The sequence below is a fragment of the Salmo salar genome, chromosome 18 (genome assembly GCF_965601325.2).
Source record: "Salmo salar chromosome 18, fSalSal1, whole genome shotgun sequence".
NCBI classification, from domain to species: Eukaryota; Metazoa; Chordata; class Actinopteri; order Salmoniformes; family Salmonidae; genus Salmo; species Salmo salar.
This window is the reverse complement of record NC_138308.1, coordinates 96636161-96658660: the sequence shown is the minus strand read 5'-3', so window position 1 is coordinate 96658660 and position 22500 is coordinate 96636161. Positions and strand designations below refer to the sequence as shown.

General features: G+C 42.3%; 1 protein-coding gene across 1 annotated transcript in view; it reads right to left on the bottom strand.

The window, feature by feature from the left end:
* Positions 1-13579: 13579 nt before the first annotated feature.
* LOC106578155 (neuropeptide Y receptor type 2) overlaps positions 13580-22500 on the bottom strand; it is a 14308-nt gene continuing 5387 nt past the window's right edge. Inside the window, exons 2-5 of the mRNA XM_082965368.1 lie at positions 19599-20100; positions 16277-16442; positions 15915-16068; positions 13580-15531 (exon numbers count right to left, since the gene is read on the bottom strand). Of these exons, the coding sequence (XP_082821494.1) occupies positions 14875-15531; positions 15915-16068; positions 16277-16442; positions 19599-20016 (1395 nt within the window). The 5' untranslated portion in view covers positions 20017-20100 and the 3' untranslated portion in view covers positions 13580-14874. The remainder of the gene's footprint in view (positions 15532-15914; positions 16069-16276; positions 16443-19598; positions 20101-22500) is intronic.

Here is a 22500-nt window from a genome sequence, read left to right as displayed (position 1 = left end):
ATTATATTAAATGTTTATGCGCTTTTCTCTCTATTCGTATTCTGACCTTGAATCACGAGATCATCATGCTGCTCACCAACTATTGACGGAGAACCAGGATATGAAGGTGTGGCGGAAGGTGTGTCTACAGATACAATGTATTCTGACCTTGACTTCATTCCCTCGTAATTACAACACCTTTAAAACGTGATGAAACGAGGAATAAGGTTTAGCGAACCTGAAAGAAAGGAAACAGAATGGAATGGAATGATGCAAAACGTGAAGCTATAAATGTTAGGAAACTAACACTAAAGAGACAGTTATAAATGTTAGGAAACTAACACTAAAGAGACAGTTATAAATGTGAGGAAACTAACACTAAAGAGACAGTTATAAATGTTAGGAAACTAACACTAAAGAGACAGTTATAAATGTTAGGAAACTAACACTAAAGAGACAGTTATAAATGTTAGGAAACTAACACTAAAGAGACAGTTATAAATGTAATGTGAGGAAACTAACACTAAAGAGACAGTTATAAATGTTAGGAAACTAACACTAAAGAGACAGTTATAAATGTTAGGAAACTAACACTAAACAGACAGTTATAAATGTTAGGAAACTAACACTAAAGAAACAGTTATAAATGTGAGGAAACTAACACTAAAGAGACAGTTATAAATGTTAGGAAACTAACACTAAAGAGACAGTTATAAATGTGAGGAAACTAACACTAAAGAGACAGTTATAAATGTGAGGAAACTAACACTAAAGAGACAGTTATAAATGTTAGGAAACTAACACTAAAGAGACAGTTATAAATGTTAGGAAACTAACACTAAAGAGACAGTTATAAATGTTAGGAAACTAACACTAAAGAGACAGTTATAAATGTTAGGAAACTAACACTAAAGAGACAGTTATAAATGTGAGGAAACTAACACTAAAGAGACAGTTATAAATGTGAGGAAACTAACACTAAAGAGACAGTTATAAATGTTAGGAAACTAACACTAAAGAGACAGTTATAAATGTGAGGAAACTAACACTAAAGAGACAGTTATAAATGTTAGGAAACTAACACTAAAGAGACAGTTATAAATGTGAGGAAACTAACACTAAAGAGACAGTTATAAATGTGAGGAAACTAACACTAAAGAGACAGTTATAAATGTTAGGAAACTAACACTAAAGAGACAGTTATAAATGTTAGGAAACTAACACTAAAGAGACAGTTATAAATGTGAGGAAACTAACACTAAAGAGACAGTTATAAATGTGAGGAAACTAACACTAAAGAGACAGTTATAAATGTGAGGAAACTAACACTAAAGAGACAGTTATAAATGTTAGGAAACTAACACTAAAGAGACAGTTATAAATGTTAGGAAACTAACACTAAAGAGACAGTTATAAATGTTAGGAAACTAACACTAAAGAGACAGTTATAAATGTGAGGAAACTAACACTAAAGAGACAGTTATAAATGTGAGGAAACTAACACTAAAGAGACAGTTATAAATGTTAGGAAACTAACACTAAAGAGACAGTTATAAATGTGAGGAAACTAACACTAAAAAGACAGTTATAAATGTTAGGAAACTAACACTAAAGAGACAGTTATAAATGTTAGGAAACTAACACTAAAGAGACAGTTATAAATGTGAGGAAACTAACACTAAAGAGACAGTTATAAATGTTATGAAACTAACACTAAAGAGACAGTTATAAATGTGAGGAAACTAACACTAAAGAGACAGTTATAAATGTTAGGAAACTAACACTAAAGAGACAGTTATAAAAGTGTGTCACGTCCTGGCCAGTATAAGGGTTAATTGGTATTGTAGTTTGGTCAGGACGTGGCAGAGGGTATTCGTTTTATGTGGTTTGGGGTGGTGTGTTTGTTGAAGGGGCATTTGATTTAAGTATTCCAGGGTTTTTGGGCACTGTTTGGTTTTCATGTATAATATGTTTAATCTAGTGTGTCTGTTTCTATGTTTGGTTAATTGGGGTTGGGACTCTCAGTTGAAGGCAGGTGTGGTCTATCTGCCTTTGATTGAGAGTCCCATATATTAGGGTGTGTTTGTGTTTGTCATTTGTGAGAGATTGTTCTGTGTTTAGGTTTGTGCCTTGCCAGACTGGTTTGTTGATCTTTTGTTATTTTGGTGTTCATTTTGAATTTATTAAATGTCAAGATGAGCATACACATACCTGCTGCATTTTGGTCTCATCACTACGACAACTGTGACAATGTGAGGAAACTAACACTAAAGAGACAGTTATAAATGTGAGGAAACTAACACTAAAGAGACAGTTATAAATGTTAGGAAACTAACACTAAAGAGACAGTTATAAATGTGAGGAAACTAACACTAAAGAGACAGTTATAAATGTTAGGAAACTAACACTAAAGAGACAGTTATAAATGTTAGGAAACTAACACTAAAGAGACAGTTATAAATGTTAGGAAACTAACACTAAAGAGACAGTTATAAATGTGAGGAAACTAACACTAAAGAGACAGTTATAAATGTTAGGAAACTAACACTAAAGAGACAGTTATAAATGTTAGGAAACTAACACTAAAGAGACAGTTATAAATGTGAGGAAACTAACACTAAAGAGACAGTTATAAATGTTAGGAAACTAACACTAAAGAGACAGTTATAAATGTGAGGAAACTAACACTAAAGAGACAGTTATAAATGTTAGGAAACTAACACTAAAGAGACAGTTATAAATGTGAGGAAACTAACACTAAAGAGACAGTTATAAATGTTAGGAAACTAACACTAAAGAGACAGTTATAAATGTTAGGAAACTAACACTAAAGAGACAGTTATAAATGTTAGGAAACTAACACTGAAGAGACAGTTATAAATGTTAGGAAACTAACACTAAAGAGACAGTTATAAATGTTAGGAAACTAACACTAAAGAGACAGTTATAAAAGTATTTCTTGTTGTATTACTGACAGTTGGTGCTGAAACGGAGACATTGAGGCATAGATGGCATTCTTTCATTGATCCATATTTTCTGAACCCGTTCTCTCCATGTATTCTAGTCTGTCAACAAAATGTCTAATTAAGAAAGGTACACTGTATTTAAAGCAATGGCTTTAAGATAGATGAACTGAAAACCCTATTGAATGAAAAGTCCACGCTAAAAATCTGTTGGCCAGCAAGTGGGAGTGTTTACAGAGGTTGAAATACATTTATTCAGGGCGTGCAAGGTAACCACGCCTGGAAAGCCCATTATGCACCTTCATAAGCTAAGTCTGACTACCAACTACTGAGAAGTGTGTAGGAAAGACACAGGTAAGAAAAGGCATCATTTCCTAAATCAGAATCGGGCCCTAAATCCGCCACTGCTAGCTAGAGATATTGAGGCTGGGATTCAATCTGAAACCATACTATAACTCACTTGATGTTTAAAGCTAATTTCTCATTCAAATCAAAGTGTATTGGTCACATACACATGGTTAGCAGATGTTAATACGAAATGCTACACTTACATAATTGAACCGATATCATTTGTATCATTTGTACCACGAATGCAATCTCGACGAATGCGGTAAGTTTGCCTTTAAATGCCGCATTGACGACGAACCGATCAGATTGAATCCCGTCCAGAAGAGAGAAGACACACAGATTGAGAGAGATGGAGATTTATAATAAACAACCAGTCAGTATAATCAGATTAAATCTTTTAATTTTATTGATCACATCACATTTACACCAGACGGACTCTCAGACAGGGCTGACTTCCAATATCCCACCCACTGCGTCCCAAATGGCACCCTATTTCCTATATAAATCAACTTTTAACCAGGGCTGGCACCCTATTCCCTATATAGTGCACTACTTTTAACCAGGGCTGGCACCCTATTCCCTATATAGCGCACTACTTTTGACCAGAGCCCACAGGTAATAGGTTGCCATTTGGGACACAGACCAGCTTCATTCCTCAATATACAGAATAATAAGCATAGAGTTTTATTTAGCATCATCACAGTTGCAGTTTGACTTACTTTTATCCCACCAAATGTTTCTACTCTGTGACGGTCAGTGTAGGTACAGAGTTTTGCTCCAACCAAGCATTAACACGACCCATGTCTCTGTATAGCTGCGCTAACATCACCCACACAGGTGGGGCAATTCAGGAAGTACACTGACATTCCTATTCCAATAATCTCTCATGCTTTTCAATGGGGACAATTAGGAATTTGGTTTACTTTCTGAAGGCGATGAAATTGACCCCAACCCTGACGAACACATAACTGTCACTGTTTTTTTTTTTTTATATATTTATATTTTTATATATATATTTTTTATGTTACATGTGATGTCCAACTGTATGATGCCACTATTACAACATTTAACATTTTTATAGTTTAGTCTGCCGTCCCAAACGGCTCCCCTCTCCCCATTATATATTGCACTTCAGAGCCCCTGGCTAAAAGTAGTGCACTATGTATGGGAATAGGGTTCCATTTGAGATGCACACTTCATTTCGTTCCAGTGTAATAGATGACAGAGAAGGCTGCGTCAGAAATAATATATCAATCATACACTGTACAGAATGTATTTACAGTTGTTAAAGACAACGTGTTAGACTTAGAAAGGCAGTCAGTGAGTAGTAGGAGACTTGTCCCCAAAACGCTACCTTATTCCTTCTCCAGTGCGCTACTTTTGACCAAGGGCTCTACGTAAGGACAGTAGGGCACTTCAGACGCAGCCACTCTGTTACACTAGAATAAGAATGGAGACAACAGTTCCATTCAGTTCCATTTTTTTTTCACATTCAGTTCCATTTCATTCAATTAGTTCCATCCATTTCATTCAATTTTTTCCATTCAGTTCCATTTCATTCAATTAGTTCCATCCATTTCATTAAATTTTTTTCCATTCAGTTCCATTTCATTCAATTAGTTCCATCCATTTCATTCATTTTTTTTCCATTCAGTTCTATTTCATTCAATTAGTTCCATTCAGTTCCATTCAGTTCCATTTGTTCCATTCAGTTATATTCAGTTCCATTTAAAGTGGAACTGGCAGCATTTTAACTACTTTGCAGATATGAAACAAACATACAATCATACTAATATCAGTGAAATATATCAAATTCACAGTTTATGTTACAAAACCAACTTACTTTATAAGAGGTTTTAAAAATGGGTTATTTATTTTTTTACCCAAAAACGTAGAGTAAGGCGTTGTTGTCAGAATAAATGAACGCAGTTCAATGCATGATCAATATAGCTAATTCACCAATACATTTCTTGGTATTTCTATCAGGTTGTAAATCACAGCTAGCCTGGTACATTGTTTGCTGCCTCCACCCATTCTTAATAATGCACTGTTTCAGTGAATCAATATTTTGGATAGAAACTGACAAATGTAGCTAAGGCTGGCTGGGAATGTCAATGCAATTAAACTGGCAAGGGGAAATTACCACAAGTCAATCGTAATATGGCTAAACGGATAGCTTCTCTATTTATGTAGCTATTTCTTAAGCAAGCTAAAAACATGGAGCCTAATGTTAGCAAGCTAACAACATGGAGCCTAATGTTAGCAAGCTAACAACATGGAGCCTAATGTTAGCAAGCTAACAACATGGAGCCTAATGTTAGCAAGCTAACAACATGGAGCCTAAGGTTAGCAAGCTAACTAACTAGCTGCTGGGAGAATGCCATGTCATTGGACAAGTGGGTGGTTTGTTGGACTTTATCCCCCATATCGTTTTTTGGAAGCTACAGCTAGAGATGCAGGTGTCATTTGGTTAGCTAGCAAGAAATGTGAATCTCTTTGCTAGCTAACTATGCTGAACTTGAACGACTATCCACACTTAGCATATCTCTTAGTTGTCAATCAAATGTATTTAGCATAGATCAAATGGACGGGCGTGGTTTATCAGTGTAATTTTGACGGTCAACGAGCTAAAAAAGAGTTTGAGAAGTTTAACTAATTTTCCTTCGTTAGATTTGGAGCTCATCTCCCTCATCTCGCTCTGGCTAACATTAGTTGTTGATCTTGTTGTCGTGGTTTTATTTACTGCATTGTCTGCTAATTGTCTAAACTCACGGCCACTTTTCCCACTCTATATTGCTATAGAATTGTCACAAATGCCTCAGTATATGTCATTCCCAAACATTCTATGAGTATGAAAATTAAAAAAATTACCATATCTAAGTGCTCGCTTGTCAGAACATTTAAAAAAAAAAAAAAAGGCATACTCTTCCTGGGGATGTATATGAATAGGTTTTTATTTTAATTTTAAATTGCTAAAGCGCTGTCAGTTCCACTTTCATTCGATTCAGTTCGATTCAGTTGGATTTAGTTCCATTCAGGTCCATTTGGCAGATATACTATAAAGAAGATCTACTCCATATAGGAACATTTATATAATCACATCCTTCTCCATTTCATTTATTGCACTGCCATGTTTATGGCTCTCTAGACTGTCATAATCAACAGTGAGGTTCTATATATATATATATATATGCTATGTTCTATATTGTGTATTATATGGACGGCCAGAGCTGTTGACCGTAACTACTGCCTACTACTTCAACCATGAAACACTATGAATGTTTAGTTACTCTCTCTGTCTCTGTCTCTTTCTCTCTCTCTGTCTCTCTCTCGCTCTCTCTTCATCCATGAAACACTATGAATGTTTAGTTACTCTCTCTCTCTCTCCCTGCCCCCCCCCCTCTCTCCCTGCCCCCCCCCTCTCTCCCTGACCCCCCACCCCCCCTCTCTCTCCCTGACCACCCCCATCTCGCTCTCTCTCTTCCTCCCATCTCGCTCGCTCCGATCCCACTAATTGGTCTTTAGACCAATCACATCAGATCTTGTCATATCAGATCTTTTTCAAAGCTGACCTGATTGGTCAAAAGACCAATTAGTGAAAATAAGATCAGAAATGGGATGCCTGTGTAAACACAGCCTTTCTCTCCTCCCTCTTCCTCCATCCCAGTCTCTAGCTGAGCGATGCCAGGGAAATTACTGGTTGTCAAATGAAAACATAACCTCAGCTGCCACTACCTCTGATTCAATGGGACACTCCTATTCCCTGTGTGTTACGGTCTAGTGCGTCGTCGTCCCCCCCCCCCCCCCCCCCCCCCCCCCCCACCGCCGCCGCCTCATTTCCTGTCTGTGTTACAGTCAGTATAAAGACAGAGTATAAGGAAGTGATTATTCTACAGGTGATTACCCCTACAGGGCGATCATAATGATGACACGCTTGCTCAACCTATCATTATGTCTGATTGGCCACTTTTGTTTTGACAGTTAAACCTCAGCACCGGTGTTCTATTCCCTGGACTTCTATAGAATTAGCATCCCCATTGTGATGTCATATGTTACTGGGTTAATTGAATAAAAATGTTTTAGATCACCGATTTAGAATTCAAATGAAAGGGTTGCTTAGGAATTGTTTGTGACGTCATCGATTTTCATAAATTAGAATGTTATGGTGGAACGTCAGAACTTCATCAGAACCTACTATGGAACACCAGCTCTGAGGAGTACATGAGTACAGGAGCTTTGGCTTAGTGTTTGGAATTGAAAAGAGGTTTGCTCTTGCTATGGAACAAAAACCTTTAACAAAAACATTGTAAACCTTTCTTTACTAAAAGTAAATGATTTGTGCTTCTTATTTTACGTATTACTTTCAGGAATTATCATTGTAATGTACAGTTCACTGCACAGTGCATCGTTACATTCATTAATAAAGAGAAATGGACAGCGGAATATTTACAGACTGTGTTTCAATTATTCAATTATTCCACTACTTTTCTCTTTACTTTTGGGTCCTATTGGTTCTGGTCAAAAGTAGTGCACCATAAAGGGAATAGGGTACTGTATCCACAGGTTAAAGTCAGCAGCAAACCTGACCAACCATCCAATCAGACACACAGATAGAAGATATAGAAGATTATTAGTTACCGGGCAGCATTGGGGTCAATCCCATTTCAATCCAGTCCTTTTAGAACATGGATTAACCCATTAAGTGAAGTGGAGAAGCGTTTATTCTCACAGAGGAGGAGAAGACATGGGATTGGCCCCAATAACCTTTGGATGGGTTCGTTTAAAGAAGGGAAGCATGCAGCATAGGGTTAAACAAATCAAATCAAATGTTATTGGTCACGCATATAATTAGCAGATGTTATTGCGGGTGTAGCAAAATGCTATAGAAACATAAAAAGAAGAAAAGGATAGGGGGATAGGAGGGAGGATAGGAGGGAGGATAGGAGGGAGGATAGGAGGGAGGATAGGAGGGCAGGATAGGAGGAAGGATAGGAGGCAGAATAGAAGGGCGGATAGGAGGGAGGATAGGAGGGAGGATAGGAGGGAGGATAGGAGGGCAGATAGAAGGAAGGATAGGAGGGAGGATAGGAGGGAGGATAGGAGGGAGGATAGGAGGGAGGATAGGAGGGCAGATAGAAGGAAGGATAGGAGGAAGAATAGAAGGGCGGATAGGAGGGAGGATAGGAGGGAGGATAGGAGGGAGAATAGAAGGGCGGATAGGAGGGAGGATAGGAGGGAGAATAGGAGGGAGGATAGGAGGGAGAATAGAAGGGCGGATAGGAGGGAGGATAGGAGGGAGGATAGGAGGGAGGATAGGAGGGCGGATAGGAGGGAGGATAGGAGGGAGGATAGGAGGGAGGATAGGAGGGAGGATAGGAGGGAGGATAGGAGGGAGGATAGGAGGGAGAAGAGGAGGGAGGATAGGAGGAGATAGGAGGAGGATAGGAGGGAGGATCGGCGGGGTAAGGAGGCGTTAGGAGACGAGAGGGAGGATAGGAGGGAGATAGGGGAGGTAGTCGGAGAAGGGATGGAGGGAGGGGGATAGGATGGTTTGTGGTTATATGTTCAAATCACGTGTTCAAATCTCTCTCCTTCTCTGTCTCTTTCTCTCTATCCCTGTCTATATTTCTCTCTCCTCTGTCTTTCTCTCCCTCTTCTTCTCTCTCTGTGTATCTCTCTCTCCATATCTCTCTTTATATATATATATATCTCTCTCTCCATATCTCTCACTATGTATAGCTTGCTGCATCTCTTTCCATCTCTCTTTCTCCATCTCTTTTTTCTCTCTCTCTTTCCATTTCACTCTGGAACAGCAGCAATATTTAAATATTGTTCTCTCTCTCTCTCTCTCTCTCTCTCTCTCTCTCTCTCTCTCTCTCTCTCTCTCTCTCTCTCTCTCTCTCTCTCTCTCTCTCTCTCTCTCTCTCTCTCTCTCTCTCTCTCTCTCTCTCTCTCTCTATATATATATATATATACAGTCGCTCTCTTTCTGTATCTTTCTCTTTCACTCTGGAACAGTGGCAACATTTGAATCTCCTTTTCTGAGACATCAAGTATTTTTATTTCCCTCTGTCTCACGGAGAGAGCTTATCCAACTTTAACTATCTTAATAACCTTATTTTTCTGTCCTCTCCTCCTCTCTCTTCCTCCTCACCGAAGTGAAACACACCTTTCTGTCTGTCAACTGATATCAGGCAGTGTTACAGAGAGGAGAGTCAGCCATTTCCTGATTACTCCTTTCGTCAGAAGACAGATAACACAAACATTCTGTTGACAGCCCCTGTTGCCATGGCACTTTACTCTATTTCTTCCCCCCCCCCTTTTCTTTCTGCAATAAGAGCAATTTATTTTCAAGATCTTTCTTTGAAATATCCTCAGTGTTTTGTCTCTCTCTCTCTTTCTCTGAGGTATTTTCTCCTCCTCTTTTCTTTCCAAAAGAGATCAAACTGTAGTTGTTGTACATCTCTGTCATGTCCTGACCCTTGTAAGATGTCATTTTCTATAGTAGAGTAGGTCAGGGCGTGACAGGGGGTGTTTTGGGTTTTTCTATGTTTTCTATTTCTATGTTTTAGTTCTAGTTTTTCTATTTCTATGTTGGGGTTGTTTGGGTTGATCTCCAATTGGAGGCAGCTGATCCTCGTTGCCTCTGATTGGAGATCATATTTAAGTAGGGGTTTTTCTTCCTGGGTTTTTGTGGGTAGTTGTTTTCTGTTTAGTGTATGGTCACCTGACAGAACTGTTGGCTGTCGTTTTGTTTCGTTGTCAAAGTGTCGTTTTCATTCAATTCAATTATGAGCACTCAACACGCTGCTCCTTGGTCCCCTTTATACGACCCGCGTTACAATCTCATACCATTACCTACATTATGTTAGGTTTGGGCAGTATCCAGGTTTTCATACTGTCCTTCTCTCATCCTGGGATTTATGGTATTACCAGCTTAGTACACAAAGGGGCACCAAAAAAACCTCACAAAATGCCAGAATGCTAACAAAATTAGCACAAGTAATAGTACATTTCCAGGGAGGTTGCTATCTAAACTTACTAACGAGCGCAAACGAAAATAAACAAATTGTAATCTAGCTCATGAAGTTATACATATATAGATAGGAGCTATCAAAGGTCATTTTTGGTGAGTTTGGACATTTACAAGCGAATGTGAACGAGAGACATTGTGCAAATGAACAAAGTTCTGACGTATGCTTGTCTGAAGGAAGAACAGTAGTGGCTCTGGAGCAGCATGTGTACATGCTGTGTCTGTGTGGAGTCTGGAGTCGTTAGGGCAACAGGCCTGCCTGCTCTGAGAAGATGGGGGAGGAGCAGACAGGTGAGAACAGAGAAGAAAAACGCAAGAAAATCAAGATAGCAGTGGCAGCTGAACAGATAACTCATCCAAAGGCCTTTGACTTCTCAAACAATGCAGAAAGCTTACACAATATGTGACCGACCGGCTCGATTCGATCTTATGTACTGTAGCAAAATTTGAAATGGTGAGCTAGAAAATGGTATATCATGCACCACAGTTGAGGAACAATTGGAAAGTAATTCTGCTTTAATAAACTTGTAACCACACTTTTGAGAAAACAGCCCTTGAATGTTTTGGTAAACCTACTGGAGAGCTTTTCTTTTGTCTACACCAATTCAGCATCGTTCACACCCTCTTAAGCCTTAGCCCCACCCATCTCTTTAAGGATTCACAGGTGATGCCATGTACTAAACAACCAAAGATTTCAAGACTAAAGGCTGATTTATACTACGGGTGTATTCGTAAATTCAATCTGACCTGCCAGAGTGCGCTCTGGGCCTTTGGAAACTCAAATTGTCGTCAGATTGTCCGTTCGTAAATTCAGAGTGTAGTGCACACTGGACATTTTGGTGGAGGATTAGGCTTGATCCGAGCGTTCTGACCTCACAACGACAGTCAAGCACCCAAGCTAACTGGCTAAACTTGGCTTGCTTGCTAGCTACTTCCAGACACAAATGAGAGAACACCTCACTCTGACCATTTTACTCTCCCTAACAGAGCTGGTTATGCTGTGTATGTTATTTAGGGCATTGGTGACTGTAACTGTGCTACTGGCAACTATTTAATGACACTTTTCTTGCCAACGTTTACTGACACCGGCCATATTCAACGGGTGTAGGGCGTTCGTAAATTCATCAGTTATACTGCGTTCTTGCACACTGAGACGAGAGTGCTCTGAAATCGGAGTAGATAGCCAGAGCGAATTTACCAGCTACGTCTATCGACAGTTGTCGCAGTGACATCATGAACATTCTATTGAAATGGTTACTTGCATAGTGGAGTCTTTTGTTTAGACATGTAGCTAGCTAGCTAGGTAAACAACGAACCAAAATCCCAACCCATAACGTTACTACCCTGCATGAATCTGCAAGTAGCTAATCAACCAGGTTCAATGTTATCTAGCTAACATTAGGCTATAACTAGCAATATAAATGACTCTGAGATACTTTATTACAACACAGATCATACACATAACGTTAGCTAACGAGCCAGCCAGCTAACGTTAGCTAACAGTACGCTTTAACTTGAAATGAAAAACGACTTTCTGACTAAATTTGATACGTGTAATATCTGAAAATGTAGCTTGCTAGATTATCTTACCCGTATACATGGATGGACGCTTCTCCCTCTCTGTCACAGATGCCATGGGTGCCCTTAGTTTGAAGATATAATCCAGAGACAGATGTTTTATTTAACAGTCTTCTGTGTTTTCTCTTTTCGACTCCCTCTGCATATTTACAATCAAACGCCAGAACTTTCTCCATCTCCTTAGCTATCATACTCTAATTCCACTGATTTCAAAACTCGGTCCTCCAGAAAGTGGAGAGCAACACTTTTGCAGTTCTACTATGTGATATCTTAAAAAAAAAAAGCTGCGTTCGAAAGGATTATCTACACATACTGACCAGCTCAAATAGACAGAAGCGTGCTACGTGGCAGACCAATCCGAGCTCATCTCTCGGCATGTCCAGCCCACCCATTATCTCAGCCAATCATGGCTAGCGGCAAGGTTCCTGTCTTTTTCTATGGCTAATCTAACTAGGCTCGGAATTTAACAATTTTAATCATATTTACAGATGGCATACAAGTTTGTTATTAAGGCACATGAAAGTTCACATGTTCGAGAAGGCATTTCTGCAACAACAACAAAAAGCATTTGATTAAAAAAAAGTTTACTTTCAAATGGTTGTCCTGTAAGAAATATCTTGCTGTGTTTTGTAAACGCAAAAATGTAAAATGCTTCTTATTGTAATTTCTGCTCGACATCAGGACTAATGTTGTGCTTCAGTTGCACTTCTCCACTCGGATGAGAATTCACAAACGGGCATCCTATCAGCAGACAGCACTCTGACTGATGTGGAGCTACTGTTCTCCATCATTCTATCAGCAGACAGCACTCTGACTGATGTGGAGCTACTGTTCTCCATCATTCTATCAGCAGACAGCGCTCTGACTGATGTGGAGCTACTGTTCTCCATCATTCTATCAGCAGACAGCTCTCTGACTGATGTGGAGCTACTGTTCTCCATCATTCTATCAGCAGACAGCGCTCTGACTGATGTGGAGCTACTGTTCTCCATCATTCTATCAGCAGACAGCTCTCTGACTGATGTGGAGCTACTGTTCTCCATCATTCTATCAGCAGACAGCACTCTGACTGATGTGGAGCTACTGTTCTCCATCATCCTATCAGCAGACAGCTCTCTGACTGATGTGGAGCTACTGTTCTCCATCATTCTATCAGCAGACAGCACTCTGACTGATGTGGAGCTACTGTTCTCCATCATTCTATCAGCAGACAGCTCTCTGATGTGGAGCTACTGTTCTCCATCATTCTATCAGCAGACAGCACTCTGACTGATGTGGAGCTACTGTTCTCCATCATTCTATCAGCAGACAGCACTCTGACTGATGTGGAGCTACTGTTCTCCATCATTCTATCAGCAGACAGCTCTCTGATGTGGAGCTACTGTTCTCCATCATTCTATCAGCAGACAGCACTCTGACTGATGTGGAGCTACTGTTCTCCATCATTCTATCAGCAGACAGCTCTCTGACTGATGTGGAGCTACTGTTCTCCATCATTCTATCAGCAGACAGCTCTCTGACTGATGTGGAGCTACTGTTCTCCATCATTCTATCAGCAGACAGCGCTCTGACTGATGTGGAGCTACTGTTCTCCATCATTCTATCAGCAGACAGCACTCTGACTGATGTGGAGCTACTGTTCTCCATCATTCTATCAGCAGACAGCACTCTGACTGATGTGGAGCTACTGTTCTCCATCATTCTATCAGCAGACAGCACTCTGACTGATGTGGAGCTACTGTTCTCCATCATTCTATCAGCAGACAGCGCTCTGACTGATGTGGAGCTACTGTTCTCCATCATTCTATCAGCAGACAGCTCTCTGACTGATGTGGAGCTACTGTTCTCCATCATTCTATCAGCAGACTGCACTCTGACTGATGTAGAGCTACTGTTCTCAGGTACTTTTCTCGTTGTAGCCAAGCCTATTTTTCTCCGGGTAAAATGCAAGATTAACTTTAAGCAAAACATTAGGAAATGTAGCTGTCTACATTCTTTCTATGATAAACATGAGACATTTGATGACCATGCATCGTTCTTGCAAAAAATACCAGGATATTATGCATCTATTATATATCCATTATCCACATTATGTATAAATGATGTATTCATGTATTATATAGGATTTCAGTCAGTCCATCAATGTTAAATCATGATTTGCCACCATTTCATCCATCGCGGCTCAAAATGTCTCCAAAATGGCGCCCATGTCACGCCACAGTTTCCCCAACATGCTATGGTTTGTCATGCTTTTCTAATGTCACCAGTGTCTTAGATTATTTTCCTGAACTCTCTATCGTTGTGACTCATCACATTACCTTTCACATTTTCACCATCTCACCCGTTGACTTATATAAATACCAAGACATCAAGAGACACACACATGCACGCACGCACGCACGCACTCACACACACACACACACACAAACAAACGGTACCCCATTCCTCTATATAGTGCACTACTTTTGACCAGGGCCCTGATAGGGAATAAGGTGCCATTTGGGATACAAACAACCTTTCAAACAACTCTAAAGCTGCAACCCCAAAAAATTCTGGCATTTGGGACTACATTTAGGTCATCATCAACCTGTGCACAGCCAGCCAGCCAGTCCCAGCCCATTACTGTTCCCCACTTAGGAACAAACTAAACTGGTTAGAAATTTAAGCTCCTTTTCATTTTATTTTCTCTCTGTCATCTTTGTTTTTTTTTGTTGCTTCATCCCATCTCTGACATTTTCTCTTTATTTATGTGTTCCCGGAAGCAGTGGTTTAATCTCTCTATCTCTGTCGCTCTCTCACCCTCATTTTATGTTCTTTCAAAGATGCAATTATTCTCTCTAGCCTTTCTTTCTCCCATCTCAGTGATTTTCTCTCTTCAGTCTCTTCTCTTCCCTACCCTCTTACGTTCTCTTTCTTTCGCTCTCTCCATCTCTCTCTCCTTTCTCCTTCACTACCTCTCTATCTTCTTCTCTCTCAGAGGTCTGTAGCATTGAGATGGTTCGCCACAACGTCCTGGGCCTCTAGGTCCATCTTCGTCCCTCCTCCTCCTCCTCCTCCTCCTCCTCCTCCTCCCTCTTTCAATCCTTCTTCTTCACCTCCCGCCTTCCCTCCCACCTCTCCTTCCTTCCCGCCCCCCTCTCCTTCCTTCCCTCCGCCCTCTTTTCCTCCTCCGTTCCGTCTTCCCGCCTCTGGATGGACACTATCCATCCTCTGGTCACAGCGGAACACGGTCATGAACGCGGTCCGATAATTGCTGTTCATCCACCCGTAGAGCAGAGGGTTGGCGAACGTCGAGCACATGGCGACCACGTGGAACAGCGTGTACAGCAGTCTAAAATCCCTCATGTCCAAGACGGAGCTGTCGATATCCGTGGCCAATTGAAAAGCGTGGAACGGTAACCAGCTGACCGCGAACACCACGACCATGGTCACCAGCATCTTGGTGGTTTTGCGACGTCGGCGGTGACGGTCGTTGCGGCCGGCGGGGGACATGTGAGAACGGAGTTTGGACCAGATGCGGGCGTAGGCGAAGGAGATCACGGCTAGAGGGAGAACGTATTGCAGGAGGAGCATGGAGATGGAATAGACTGTCCCGTCTGTTGAGCTGCCAGGCCACTTCTCTGTACACACCTGGAGAAGAGGAGAGAGGGTTAGGGGGTGTGTGTGTGTGTGGAATAGACTGTCCCGTCTGTGGAGCTGCCCGGCCACTTCTCTGTACACACCTGGAGAAGAGGAGAGAGGGTTAGGGGGTGTGTGTGTGTGTGGAATAGACTGTCCCGTCTGTGGAGCTGCCCGGCCACTTCTCTGTACACACCTGGAGAAGAGGAGAGAGGGTTAGGGTGTGTGTGTGTGTGTGGAATAGACTGTCCCGTCTGTGGAGCTGCCCGGCCACTTCTCTGTACACACCTGGAGAAGAGGAGAGAGGGTTAGTGGTGTGTGTGTGTGTGTGTGTGTGTGTGTGTGTGTGTGTGTGTGTGTGTGTGTGTGTGTGTGTGTGTGTCTGTGAGACCTACCTGTATAAACTGTCCTGGAGCCAGATTGAAGGTACCATACTCTCTGAAGATAGCTAGTGGACTGGCCAGCACCGCACTCAGTACCCATGTGGCGGCAATCACCCCGAAACACACATCCTTTCTCATCCTCGTCTCCAGGTGGTACACTATACACCTGTCAATCGATCAATCAGCCAGTCAATTAGTCAGCCAGCCAGTCAGCCAGTCAATCAGTCAGCCAGCCAGTCAATCAATCAGCCAGCCAGTCAGGCAGTCAAACAATCAGTCAGCCAGTCAATCAGCCAGTTAGTCAGTCAATCAATAACTCAGTCAATGAATAAACCAATCAAGCAATTAATAAATTAACCTTGATGAAGTCTCACCTGTGTCTATCAAGGGCTATGACGTTGAGCGTCACCGTGGATACGTGGACAGCCAATCCCTGTGCATAGGGAAGCAGGAAACAAAGCACCTGGCCAAACTTCCACTCCCCGAGCAGAGTATAGACCAACGTGAAGGGAAGACACAATGTATTCACCAGGAGGTCAGCTAGAGAGAGAGAGAGAGAGAGAGAGAGAGAGAGAGAGAGAGAGAGAGAGAGAGAGAGAGAGAGAGAGAGAGAGGAGAGAGAGAGAGAGAGAGAGAGAGAGAGAGAGAGAGAGAGCCAGAGAGAGAAAGAGAAAGAGAAAGAGAAAGAGGAAGGAGAGAGAGCAAGTGGTTGAGAGAGAGAAAATAAAGAGGGAGGGAGAGAAAGAGAGAGAGAAATGCAGAGAGAGATAGACAGGTAGGCCGTCATTGTAGCCCTAAAAGTACTTGCCTAGTTAAATAAAGGTTAAATAAAATATACAAAAATAAAAATCTGTTTCCATGTATAATTGTTTTTGTTAATATACAGTACCAGTCAAAAGTTTGGACACACCTACTCATTCAAGGGGTTTTCTTTATTTTTACTATTTTGTACATAGTAGAATAATAGTGAAGACATCAACACTATGAAATAACACATTTGGAATCATGTATTAACCCAAGACAGTGCTCTAAATCTAAATATATTTTAGCCCTTACACAGCCTGGAGGTGTGTTTTGGGTCATTGTCCTGTTGAAAAACAAATGATAAACATGCCAACAGTGTGCAAAGCTGTCAACAAGGCTACATTGAAGAATCCTCAAATATCAAATATATTTTGATTTGTTTAAAAAAAAATGTTGGTTACTACAATGATTCCATATGTGTTATTTCATAGTTTTGATTTCTTCACTATTATTCTACAATGTTGAAAATAAAGAACAAAGAAAAGTAAAAATTAAGAAAAACCCTGGATTTAGTAGGTTTGTCCAAACTTTTGACTGGGACTGTATATATTGTCACGTCCTGACCAGTAAAGCAGTTATTTGTTATTGTAGTTAGGTCAGAACGTGGCAGGGGGTTTGTTTTATGTATTTTTTTTTTTTTTTTTTTTGGTTAATGTTCTATGTTAGTATATTTCTATGTTCGTTCTAGTTTTTCTATTTCTATGTTTAGTTTATTGGGTTGACCTTCAATTGGAAGCATCTGTTCCTCGTTGCCTCTAATTGAAGGTCCTATTTAGTAGGGGTGTTTTTCCATGGGTTTTTGTGGGTAGTTGTTCCGTGTGTAGCTGTGTGTCTCACAGGACTGTTTTTTCGCCGTTGTTTTGTTTTCTTGTTAATAAAGGAAGATGAGACACATTCCCGCTGCGCCTTGGTTCCATCCTTACGACGAACGTAACAATATTAGTCTTTTTGCTCAAACATATTGTTAATTTATGTAATTCTACATATACTGTACATTGCTTTGACAACAATTCTTGACATAAAACAAGAGAGTGAGAAATAAACAGTGACATAAGAGACGAGAGAGAGAGAGAGAGAGAGAGAGAGAGAGAGAGAAAGAGATGTCCGACACCTTTAACTAACAATGACAGAGACTGGGTTAGACATGACACAAGGTTAGCCTCAGCACATGACATGACAGTGACAGAAACAAGACATGAAAAGTCATCTGATTTAAGGCTACAGGCTTTGGGTGAGGAGCCGACCAACGGGTTTACAAGCAACGGATGGACATCACCATGCTGTCGTATCACATCACAAACACCATGCAGGAGAATGACTACTACTGATATCATATGAGGACACTGGTGACTGGACTATTTCTGCAAAAACACCTTTCATTGTTCTTGGTACTGAACATGTTTAAACTATTCAACACTCTTTGTTCTTGGTATTGAACATGTCTGTCACACCCTGATCTGTTTCACCTGTCTTTGTGCTTGTCTCCACCCCCCCCCCCCCCCCTTCCAGGTGTCGCCCATCTTCCCCATTATCCACAGTGTATTTATACCAGTGTTCTCTGTTTGTCTGTTGCCAGTTCATTTTGTTTTTGTCAAGCCTACCAGTGTTTTTCCCTTGCGTCTGTCTTTCTCTAGTTCTTGCTTTCTAGTTTTCCCGGTTTTGACCATTCTGCCTGCCCTGACCCTGAGCCTGCCTGCCGTTCTGTACCTTTCGGACTCTGCTCTGGATTACTGACCTCTGCCTGACCTTTGACCTGTTGTTTGCCTGCCCCACCCCCCCCCCCCGTTTTTGTAATAAACTTTTGTTACTTCAAAACTGTCAGCATCTAGGTCTTCTCCTGAGCTTTGACAATGTCTAACCTTGCCAAGAGTCTTCCCTTTTCAACACTCTTTGCTCTTGGAACTGAACATGTCTAACCTTGCCAAGAGTCTCCACTACTCAACACTCACATGTATTTCCTGTTGGCCCAGTGGTAGTGTGACACCTTTGGGAGATACACACACAAACACACAATCATGTGTGGTGTATTTAAACCAGGGGCGAGGTTAATACTTTCACTACAACCCAATGTCACACGAACACGAAACTAAACATGGGAATGATGAATGCCTACACACACACACACACACACACACACACACAGACACACACACACACACACACACACACACACACACACACACACACACACACACACACACACACACAGACAGACGTGCAAATACATGTTTGTTTTACTATACTTGTGGGGACCAAACAATTGATTCCCATTCAAAATTATATTTTCCTTAACCCCTAAAACTAACCTTTAACCTAACCCTAACCCTAACCCTAACCCCTATGCCTAATATAGCCTTTTTCCTTGTGGGGACTGGCAAAATGTCCTCACTTGTCCGAATTTTCCTTGTATCATTATCCGTGTAAGGACTTCTGGTCCCCACAAGAATAGTAAATCCAAACACACACACACACACACACACACACACACACACACACACACACACACACACACACACACACACACACACACACACACACACACACACACACACACACACACACACTTCACTAAACTCAATTTCTCAGAAACATAAAAATATTACATGCCAGAACATCTGAGTCATCACTCAAACTAACCTAGGGGCATCGAAACCCCCCCACCACACACACACACACACACACACACACAAACCCACACACTGAGAATGAGGTCCTGCTTATTTTGTATCTTTCTGAATGTAGCTTGTTGGGAGAGACAGACAGACAGACAGACAGACAGACAGACAGACAGACAGACAGACAGACAGACAGACAGACAGACAGACAGACAGACAGACAGACAGACAGACAGACAGACAGACAGACAGACCGTCTATATAAAAAGCTACCTACCGACAGCGAGGTTAGCTATGAAGAAGTTAGTAACGGTCCTCAGCGTCTTGAAGCGATACACCACGTATATCACCAGAGAGTTACCCACTACTCCTAGTAGTATAATAGTACTGTAGGCTAGTATTAAAACCACCTGGACCCCTACTAGCTTAGTACTGTCCCCCAGTCCTGCCAGAGAGCTGTCCCCATACCCCCCTACCCCCGGACCGTACCCTCCCAAGTCTCCCAAATCCAGGAGGGGGGTGTCTGCGTAGAGGGGAGGGAGGGGCGGGAGGGGCGACGAATCTTCCGTGGCGGGGTCGTCGATGCCGGGGTCGTAGTCATGGTAACCGAGGTAAAGGTCGTTGCCGTGGCGACCGGAGTCGGAAAAGAGAAGGGATGCATCTTGGGAGATGTTGGCTGGAGAGAGGTAATCCATTTTTCCCGGTTACTAGTCACATGTCCTTCCCCCTGTCCGTCCGAGGCGCACACACGGAAATGTGTAGAGAGAGAGAGAGAGGGCCTGGAAAGGAAGATGAGAAAGGCAAAGTGGAATGAGTGTTAAGATTCCACGTGATACACACACACACACACACACACACACACACACACACACACACACACACACACACACACACACACACACACACACACACACACACACACACACACACACACACACACACACACACACACGTGTAACATGTGACAAAAGAAACAGTCACTGTGGCTGAGTGGTCACATGTTGTACACAAAGTTTTACTGCTGACCTACAAAGCTTTACCTGGGCTTGCTCCTACCTATCTTTCTGATTTGGTCCTGCCGTACATACCTACACGTACGCTACGGTCCCAAGACGCAGGCCTCCTTACTGTCCCCAGAATTTCTAAGCAAACAGCTGGAGGCAGGGCTTTCTTCTATAGAGCTCCATTTTTATGGAATGGTCTGCCTACCCATGTGAGAGACGTAGACTCGGTCTCGACCTTTAAGTCTTTACTGAAGATTCATCTCTTCAGTAGGTTCTATGATTGAGTGTAGACTGGCCCAGGAGTGTGAAGGTGACAGAAAGGCACTGGAGCAATGGACCGCCCTGGCTGTCTCTGCCTGGCCGGTTCCCCTCTCTCCACTGGGATTCTCTGCCTCTAACCCTATTACAGGGGCTGAGTCACTGGCTTACTGGTGCTCTTCCATGCCGTCCCTAGGAGGGGTGCGTCACTTGAGTGGGTTGAGTCACTGATGTGATCTTCCTGTCCGGGTTGGGGCCCCCCCTTGGGTTGTGCCGTGGCGGAGATCTTTGTGAGCTATACTCGGCCTTATCTTAGGACGGTAAGTTGGTGGTTTGAAGTTATCCCTCTAGTGGTGTGGGGGCTGCGCTTTGGCAAAGTAGGTGGGGTTATATCCTGCCTGTTTGGCCCTGTCCGGGGGTATCGTCGGACGGGGCCACAGTGTTTCCTGACCCCTCCTGTCTCAGCCTCCAGTATTTATGCTGCAATAGTTTATGTGTCATGGGGCTAGGGTCAGTCTGTTATAACTGGAGTATTTCTCCTGTCTTACCCGGTGTCCTGTGTGAATTTAAGTATGCTCTCTCTAATTCTTTCTCTCTCTTTCTCTCTCTCGGAGGACCTGAGCCCTAGGACCATGCCTCAGGACTACCTGGCCTGATGATTCCTTGCTGTCCCCAGTCCACCTGGTCATGCTGCTGCTCCAGTTTCAACTGTTCTGCCTGCGGCTATGGAACACTGACCTGTTCACCAGACGTGCTACCTGTCCCAGACCTGCTGGAACCCTGACCTGTTCACCGGACGTGATACCTGTCCCAGACCTGCTGTTCCAGACCTGCTGGAACCCTGACCTGTTCACCGGACGTGCTACATGTCCCAGACCTGCTGTTTTCAACTCTCTAGAGACAGCAGGAGGGGTAGAGATAATCTCAATGATCGGCTATGAAAAAGCAAACTGACATTTACTTCTGAGGTGTTGACCTGTTGCACCATCAACAACCACTGTGATTATTATTATTATTTTACCCTGCTGGTCATCTATGAACATTTGAACATCTTGGCCATGTTCTGTTATAATCTCCACCCGGCACAGCCAGAAGAGGACCAGCCAACCCTCATAGCCTGGTTCCTCTCTAGGTTTCTTCCTAGGTTTTGGCCTTTCTAGGGAGTTTTTCCTAGCCACCGTGTTTCTTCAACTGCATTGCTTGCTGTTTGAGGTTTTAGGCTGGGTTTCTGTACATGACTTTGACATCAGCTGATGTAAGAAGGGATTTATAAATACATTTGATTTAAATTTGATTGTAACAGACAGTCACTGTGGCTGAGTGGTAACATGTTGAGACAGTCACTGTGGTTGGGTGGTAACATGTGGTAACAGAGAGTCACTGTGGCTGAGTGGTAACATGTGGTAACAGAGAGTCACTGTGGCTGAGTGGTAACATGTGGTAACAGAGAGTCACTGTGGCTGGGTGGTAACATGTGGTAACAGAGACGGTCACTGTGGCTGGGTGGTAACATGTGGTAACAGAGAGTCACTGTGGCTGAGTGGTAACATGTGGTAACAGAGAGTCACTGTGGCTGGGTGGTAACAGAGACAGTCACTGTGGCTGGGTGGTAACATGTGGTAACAGAATACTGCTGGAGGCAACTTGCTGAGTGAATTTGTGCGTTCAAGTGTGTGCTTTCACTTAAAGACAAGGAAACACGCACACACACACACACACAGTATGTGTGAGAGCGCCTGAAGCTAGGCGGTGAACTGGATCAGAGGTCAAATCTTATTTTATTTGTCACCTGCTTGGTGAACAACAGGTGTAGACTAACAGTGAAACGCTTACTTATGGGGGGGTACCAGTACCTTGCCTGAAGGGAAGAGCTGAACCTCTTTCCTGAGATATAGAGAGGAGGGGGAGGGAGAGACA